The 8,329-nt window shown below is 38.7% G+C and overlaps 1 protein-coding gene across 1 annotated transcript in view; it reads left to right on the top strand.

Moving 5' to 3' along the window:
* Window positions 1–1,817: 1,817 nt before the first annotated feature.
* The window catches only part of LOC310936551 (SHC-transforming protein 1-like), a gene marked incomplete at its 3' end in the record, with an annotated part of 23,636 nt that continues 17,124 nt past the window's right edge, over window positions 1,818–8,329 (top strand). The window contains exons 1-3 of the mRNA XM_083900624.1: window positions 1,818–1,941; window positions 3,532–4,046; window positions 6,299–6,369. Coding sequence (XP_083756750.1) covers window positions 3,534–4,046; window positions 6,299–6,369 — 584 coding nt within the window. The 5' untranslated portion in view covers window positions 1,818–1,941; window positions 3,532–3,533. The remainder of the gene's footprint in view (window positions 1,942–3,531; window positions 4,047–6,298; window positions 6,370–8,329) is intronic.

Raw genomic sequence — 8,329 nt, 5'->3', positions numbered from 1 at the left:
ATACATTTGGGAATTTATTCATTTCTGGAGGGAAACAAAGTAAAAAAAAAAATTTAAAAAGTGTAATGTGCAGCAGTAAAGTGAGTGTTTTTGGACCATTCTGTGCCATCTTTTGTGGGGAAAATCCCAGTGGATCAGTAGTTTATTTATTTATTATTGTTTTATTTATTGTTTGCGCTTTAATAAAACATTACAAACAAAGAGTATATCACAACACAAAAAAATACAATAGATAATATAGGACTACAATAAGTCATAGAGGTTAGAAACCCTGGGAGGGCTTATCGAGAACCTCACCATTAAAATAAATACGTTAAATTAAATCTATCTTATATATATACTGTATTTTTTTTTTTAAACGAGTTTGTCGTTCCGATGCTCGGTTTGAGTCACTGATTGACTGATTAGATATTTGCTTTAACAAACTGTGGCTCAGCTCATTAGGATCCAGTTCAGTCTTTGCCCTCAGCAACAGCTTCCTCTCCTCTCGGGGCTTCACATTAAATAAATAAAATAATATTAATTCAATATAGTATATACTATGCAATATTATAGAGAGAAGTGAAACACAACAGTTCACACAATGAGCATAGACTAGGCATCAGTGTAGAAGGAGAAAAAAGTACATTTTAAAGGAAAGAACATCTCAAACAGGACCAGACTCGGGATGTGCCTCGACCGGTTAGGGTGAAAGGAAAAATGGGGGACAGGGGAGAGGAAGGGGGGAGAGAAAGGACAAGAGGTTAAGTGAGGTAGAGAGAGGAGAGAGACCAGGAGCAGAAATATAACAGTTGGATCAAGTTATAAGTCGATATTACATATTATTACATAATTACATAATTACATAATTATTACATAATTGTGAATTTCTCTGTGAGATGAATAAAGTATCTATCTATCTATCTATCTATCTATCTATCTATCTATCTATCTATCTATCTATCTATCTATCTATCTATCTATCTATCTATCTATCTATCTATCTATCTATCTCGAGTAGAAGTACCTAATAAAATGGCAGTGAGTATATTGTGGGCCCACATTGCAGTTCCACTGAATGGCCACAGGGAGGCGACAAAGCTCATTGTTTCATGCATCTCATCTTTTCATAGTCACATGAAGCAGGTCTTTTTACATGGACACTTTTGTGATAATACATGTCAGTTCAAGTCTGAAATGACCTCTGTACTATTCCCGATTCTTGTACGTATGTGCTAATGTGGACACTTTGTTTTTATTTTAATCAGGAATAATGTGCAGGATGTAAAACATGTTTGCTATCGCGAGGAAATGCAAAGATGTTCCAATAGGTCTCCTTCCTCTTGCAGGTCCTTTGAATATGACCTGGCAAACGGATTTACAGTCGACTGAATAAGTCTGATTTTAATACAAATAGAAATAATTACTCGTTTAACATGTTTTCAAGGGGGGGAGGGGGAGAGGGGGAGAGAAATGGAGCACTCATGAAGTGTACTGGCTCTACTTCAGTGTATTAAAAGTGTGTGTGTGTGTGTGTGCAGCATGAGTCACCCTGCCCGTCTGTGATTGGATGTTAGTCTGTGGGTGAGGGAGGGGGGTGAGGAGGGTGAGGGGGGGGGGGGTGCGTGTGTCAATCTCTCTCCACTCCATTCACACATTGAGCTGCATGCACCTTCACAGACAGACAGAGGGAGTGAGCGAGAGCCTCTCATTCATAAAAAAGAGAGAGAGAGAGAGAGGGAGGGAGGGAGGGAGGGAGGGAGGGAGGGGGAGAGAGAAAGTTCATTCATAAAAGCTGCACAATTGTGCTCTGCCTCACAGAGAGAAGACAAGTGGATGTGGAGGAGAAGCAAGAGATCTGATGTGGAAACTGTCTGAGGAAAAGTGTCATGTCCTCAGCATGAGTGGATCGGACCAGACTGGACTCTAGGCTGCACACAGGACGTCCACTGTCACACGCTGGTGAGTACGAGCTGCTGTGAAGACGAAGAAGAAGAAGAAGAAGAAGACGATGTGATCCAGATCAGATGATTCACCAGAGCCATCGTTGTACGTCTCTGTGTGGTTGTGTGTGTGTGAGACAGTTTGTCCTGTTCTTGTGTCTGTTTCCTCGATGATGAGGTTATAACCGCAGACTTGGATGTTGGGGCGTGGTGGCTCAGTGGTAGAGCGGGTGGTCTTTCAGATGGAGGGGTTGTTGTTTGATCCCTGGCTCTACGCTACACTCAAAAAGGGTTCTTTTACAAGAGCTTCTACCTGGAACCATTTGCTTCGAGGGTTCTTGGTAACACTGAGGGTTCCAGGTGGACGTGAACATGCTGATGTGTGTTTTACAATTTGCAATTAATATTGAAGACAGAAAAATGAAAGACGTGATAATAACGTTGATAACTGTGTGTTAAATGTCATTTAATTTAATTTAATGTTATATAGAACATATAATAATGAACAAATGTCATATTATTAATTTTATAAAAACAAATTTAGTCTTATATTCCGTTCATACTATATAACATACTATAACAGTATATAACATCAGTATATAACATACTATAACTGTATATAACATCAGTATATAACATACTATAACAGTATATAACATCATCATATAACATAATATAACTGTATATAACATCAGTATATAACATACTATAACTGTATATAACACCAGTATATAACAGTATATAACATCAGTATATAACATAATATAACTCTATAACATCAGTATATAACATAACATACTATAACAGTATATAACATAACATACTATAACAGTATATAACATCAGTATAAAACATACTATACCAGAATATAAAATACTATCACAAGTGTATAACATACAATAACAGTATATAACATACTATTACAAGTATATAACAGTATATAATATAGTATATAACATACTATTACAAGTATATAACAGTATATAATATAGTATATAACATACTATAACAAGTATGCAACATGCTATAACAGTGTATAATATACCATAACAGTATATAATACACTATAACAGTATATAACATCAGTATGTAACATAATATAACTGTATATAACAGCAGTATATAACATAACATACTATAACAGTATGTAACATCAGAATATAAAATACTATCACAAGTGTATAACATACTTTAACAGTATACAACATACTATAACAGTATGCTGTATAACATACTATAATAACGATATAACATACAATAACAGTATAAAACATACTATAACAAGTATATAACAGTATATAATATAGTATATAACATACTATAACAAGTATGCAACATACAATAACAGTATATAACATACTATTACAAGTATATAACAGTATATACTATAGTATATAACATACTATAACAAGTATGCAACATGCTATAACAGTATATAACATACTATAACAGTATATAACGCACTATAACTGTATATAGCATCAGTATGCAACAAACTATAACAAATATATAACAGTATATAACATACAATAGCAATGTCTGACACTTCTGCAGTAAAAGTATATACAGTATATAATTGTACTGGTACTCTTTGATCTTCTCCTTGCAGGAATGCTGAAACGCACCAAATACAGTCGCCTGCGCAACGATTCCCTGGCGTCTCTGGAGGATCAGCCTCCAAAGATGCCGCCCCAGAAGATGGAACTGGACTTTGACTCTGATCTGACGCCTTCATCACACCACGGCTCGTCCACGCTGAGGGACTTCATCCCCCGTGTGGCCAACATCCGACTCCAAGGTCCCGTTCCCCTGCGTGGCCTGACGACACACAGACACACAGCCGGGGACAGACCCAAGGGTGGACACACGGACAGATGCTGTGCGGGGACAGAGTGGGGGACGGGACGTGATCAGAGGATTTGTGGTCAGCCTTGCCTTCACGTGCCGCTGTGTGCAGGTCACCAGAGCCTCACTCACGTGGCTCTGTGCTGCACGAGGAGACCCATCACCCTGCATCGCATGACGAGCCTCCCCTGGACCCCCGGGTGTCCTCCCTGCTGCTCGCAGGACACGTGTGATGCAGGCGTGAGACGAGCAAACAGAGCGGTTCACCATGACATCAAGGTACAAACACTTTCATCACAACAGTGCGTGAATACACACGAAGTGAGAGAGTGAAACTTTGACTGAAACGATTGCATTGACTTACATTTGTTTCCTGGAGACTTATTTTTGTCCCCATAAGGAACACATGTCCCCATAATGTGACTGTGTGAACAGATTTAGGTCCCGGTTAGGACACTGCATTGATTTATATTCATGTGAACAGCCTTAAAAAAACATTATACTTAAGCTCACCCATGACAAGTTAATGCCTAACCTTTACCTAACCACAAATCAAACCTTAAAGGTGAAGTAAGTAGTTTATAGTGACATCTAGAGGAGAGGCTGAAATTTACAACAAAGAACTGCTGCTCTGCTCACCCCCTCCCTTCCCTGAGCGCTATATCGCGGTATCCGCGGCCGTAGCAGACGAAGCGGAGAGAGAGGAGGCGGGACTTCCGCTACATGTAAAGCGACGCTTGAGTTGTTCTCTCGCGTTTGTCCTTACAGGCTCCGGTAGAAACATGGCGTCTCTCTGCTAACAGTGGCTATGCAACCGCGGCCCGCGACCGTGTTATTTTACATGACTTTTTGAAACACTACGAAAATGAAACAAAAACTATTATACAGCGACTAGACAATGCAGGAAAAGTGGATTTTGGGTTATATAAACCCATAAATACTACACAGTGTCCCTTTAACTCAAAACTTAACCAGTTCCTCAGACATGAGGTTCTGCCTCATTAGGACCAGGTTTTAGTCTCCATGAAGACTACTCTACAGCAGTGATTTCCATTTATTTGGACATCCTAATAACATAGTGTTATCCCCTTATTTCAACCTTAAAACTGAACCTTAACCCCTCAAAAAGCCCTTTAAATACACACACAGGTTTGTGCAGCTATTCTTGTCAGGACATTGGACTGACTTCCATTTATCCCGGCGGCTTAAAACAAAACCTAAAACCTGAACCGCACTCGTTTAAAGCCTCAACATCACCACAATTCAAATCTTACATCCAGCACTGACTACATTAACTTAGAAATGAGGTTATGTGTCATTAGAACCAGACTTTGGTTCTGAGGACAGGACAGGTCCAAAACAAGCTCAGTGTTTGTCCCTGAAAAAAGGTCCTAAAGGGGAAACAAATCCAAGTACACACACACACACATGCACCCCCCCCCCCCCCCCCCACACACACACGCACACGCTCACACACTCCTGTCTTCTTCCTGTGTTCACTTCTCACCATTACACTCACTTTCATACGTTCACCCTCCCACTCAGACTGAGCTTCCTGTGTAGGCAGTAGTGACTCATCCTGGCTTTCTGCTCTTCTCTACGTCTACTCTGCTCGCTTGAGCGTGTGTGTGTGTGTGTGTGTGTGTGTGTGTGTGTGTGTGTGTGTGTGTGTGTGTGTGTGTGTGTGTGTGTGTGTGTATCCGGTATTGGTCCATCCGATCCTCTAACCGGAGCTGTGTGTGTGCATGAGTGATCAGGAGCAGGGGCCCGCGAGCTGATGGGAATGAGAACGGACATAGTGACTGTCCTCAATAAACACACACACACGCACACGCACACACATATTCTTGTACTTGCTGCATACTGAGGACCAGGTTGCTGAGGCCCAGCATTTCCACTTTATAAATATCTACTTTATGAATTACATCTATAAAGAACTACTGGGTGTAGTACCATAAAATGTCTGCAGGTGGAGCCCCAGAGCAAAATGTGTGTGGAAAAAAACACAAGGGCTGAAAAACGGGTTTTTATACCAAATTGAGGACCTTAAAAACAGAGGAACCTAAGTAAGTGATTTGAATGAAAACAAAGTGAGGACCGGTCAAAATGTCCTCACTTCGTAAAAATGACCTCACTTTGTTGGTTAAAAACCCTCACTGGTCCTCAGTATGCCGCAAGTACAAGAACACACACACACACACACACGCATGCACGCGCGCGCACGCACGCACGCACGCACACACACACACACACACACACACACACACACACACACACACACACACACACACACACACACACATATATGCACACATGTATAGATTAAAGTCTGGTCTGCCTCCAGCCTGAAAAGCAGCTACAGTTGAAGCTCATGCAGAATAGAAATGTGATCTGTTGTACAGCCACTCTTACTGCACATGTTGGGCCTTTAAGACGTTTTTACACTGACTGTTTCTAAACGTGAATTATTTAACACTTTTAAATCACTAAAGAACTGCCGTGTGTGTGTGTGTTTTGTTGTGTATCTTTAGTACATGGGCAGCGTGGAGGTGACCCAGTCCATGAGGAACCTGGACTTTGAGACGAGGATGCAAGTCACACGGTAGGATGTCCTTCAGTTTCCACAGTATTCATATACATACATACATATATATATATATGTGTGTAACTGGGTTTTTGTTCCTTATGTTCTTAAACTTTTGTTCAAACAGCTTTCACACATAAGACGCAGCTCAAAGACAAATTGTAGAAACCATAATGAACCGCATAAATAAAGATGAAGTGCAGGAATAGACAAATAAGAATATAGCCATGAAAATTCTGCAGGATGATATATGTTTTTTTTTTTAGATTTTTTTTTTAATATATTATATTAAATAAAAAAAATCTAAAAAAAAAAAATTCAATAAAATGGAAAATTAAAAAAAAGATGTATATGTAAAAGGCAAAAAGAGAGGCAAATTTTCCGCTGTGTCACAAAAACTCTTTGTCTGTCATTAAAAATAAGACACAGAAAAATAACTGAAAACCAACAATAAACTGATTTATTGATTAAATCAGATAAAATAAAGACCAGGATATTTTCTTTTGGCAGAATTGAAGATGAAATAAATATTTAATTGTCTTCTTTCTTATAGTTCCCCCGTCTCTCTTGCAGATGAATACTATTACACAATCTCATACTTTGAGTCCTAATGCACTTGCACCACACTTTAGATAATAATAATAATACATTTTATTTAGAGGCGCCTTTCTCGGCACTCAAGGACATCGTACAGAAATACAAATACAATATACATTTAAAAAGAAAACAGCAACAAGATTAAAAAAAAAAAAAAAAAAAATGGTGGAATAGGCAGTTTTAAACAGATGTTTTTTTGAGTTGTGATTTGAATTGTGGGAATGAATCAATGATCATGTGCTTTCATTCGTGTAGATCACTCTCTGTACTTTTAAGTCAGGACTCAAACGACCATCTAGAGTGTGCTGTGTGCTGTGCAACCTTTTTCACAACGTTCTCTTTTGGTTGCCTTAACATTCTCCTAACGTTACTTTTGTCACAACCTTTAGGGAACCTTTTAGGGAACCTCTAGAACAGGGGTCTGCAACCTTTAGAATGAAAAGAGCCATTTTATCACTTCTCCACCCAAATACAATTAATCTGGAGCCACAAAAAACGTTGAATCTTAAAATTAAGTTAATATCATGTATAAAGTTTTACACATACACTATATTTAAAGAACTACAGTTTGTCCCATGTATGACATTTTAGAACTACAAAAAGAAAACTCTTCAATAGACTTTGAAATGAAATAAAATGATTTTATGTAGTTTATTACATACGTACCATATTTTCCACACTATAAGGTGCACTTAAAAGCCTTTAATTTTCTCAAAAAACGACAGTGCGCCTTATAATCCGGAGCGCCTTATATAAGGATTAATTGGTAAAGTTTGACTTTATCTGTTTTGTTGACATTCCCTATAGCACAGCTCCATCTAGTGGATGCATAACGCAACCCCAGTCAAACGTTTGACTGCAATATCTTCTATTTTATGCGCCTTATAATCCGGTGCGCCCTAAATATGAAAACAGTTCTAAAATAGGACATTCGTTGAAGGTGCGCCTTATAGTGCGGAAAATACGGTACTTGGATCTAAAAATGCACAGGACTCTATTACTTTAATGTAATGGCTTTCAGGGAGGTTTTTAAATATCAAAACACTTTTATATGCAACTTTATCTCTACAATAAAGTGTCAAATAATATGAAAATAAAATGGGAAATAAAACCATTGTTTTTTTTTTCTTCAAAGCAACAACGAGCCACTGCAGAGTGGCTCAAGAGCCACATGAGGCTCTGGAGCCGCAGGTTGCAGACCTTCTGCTCTAGAACATATTTTAGGTTACATTAAAAGTCAGACTATTTTAAAAAGTAAGTGTTGGAGTGGACAGTATCAGCTTAAAACGGTAGATATTGCAAACCACAAGATTTGTTTGTTTTCATATGGAGGTATAAGTGGTGGGCCACATGAAAAGGACTGTCGGACCACATGTGGCCT

Source organism: Microchirus variegatus (assembly GCF_963457635.1).
Source record: "Microchirus variegatus genome assembly, chromosome: 14".
NCBI classification, from domain to species: Eukaryota; Metazoa; Chordata; class Actinopteri; order Pleuronectiformes; family Soleidae; genus Microchirus; species Microchirus variegatus.
Note: the sequence above shows the minus strand (reverse complement) of the source record. Positions and strands in the feature narration are given on the sequence as shown.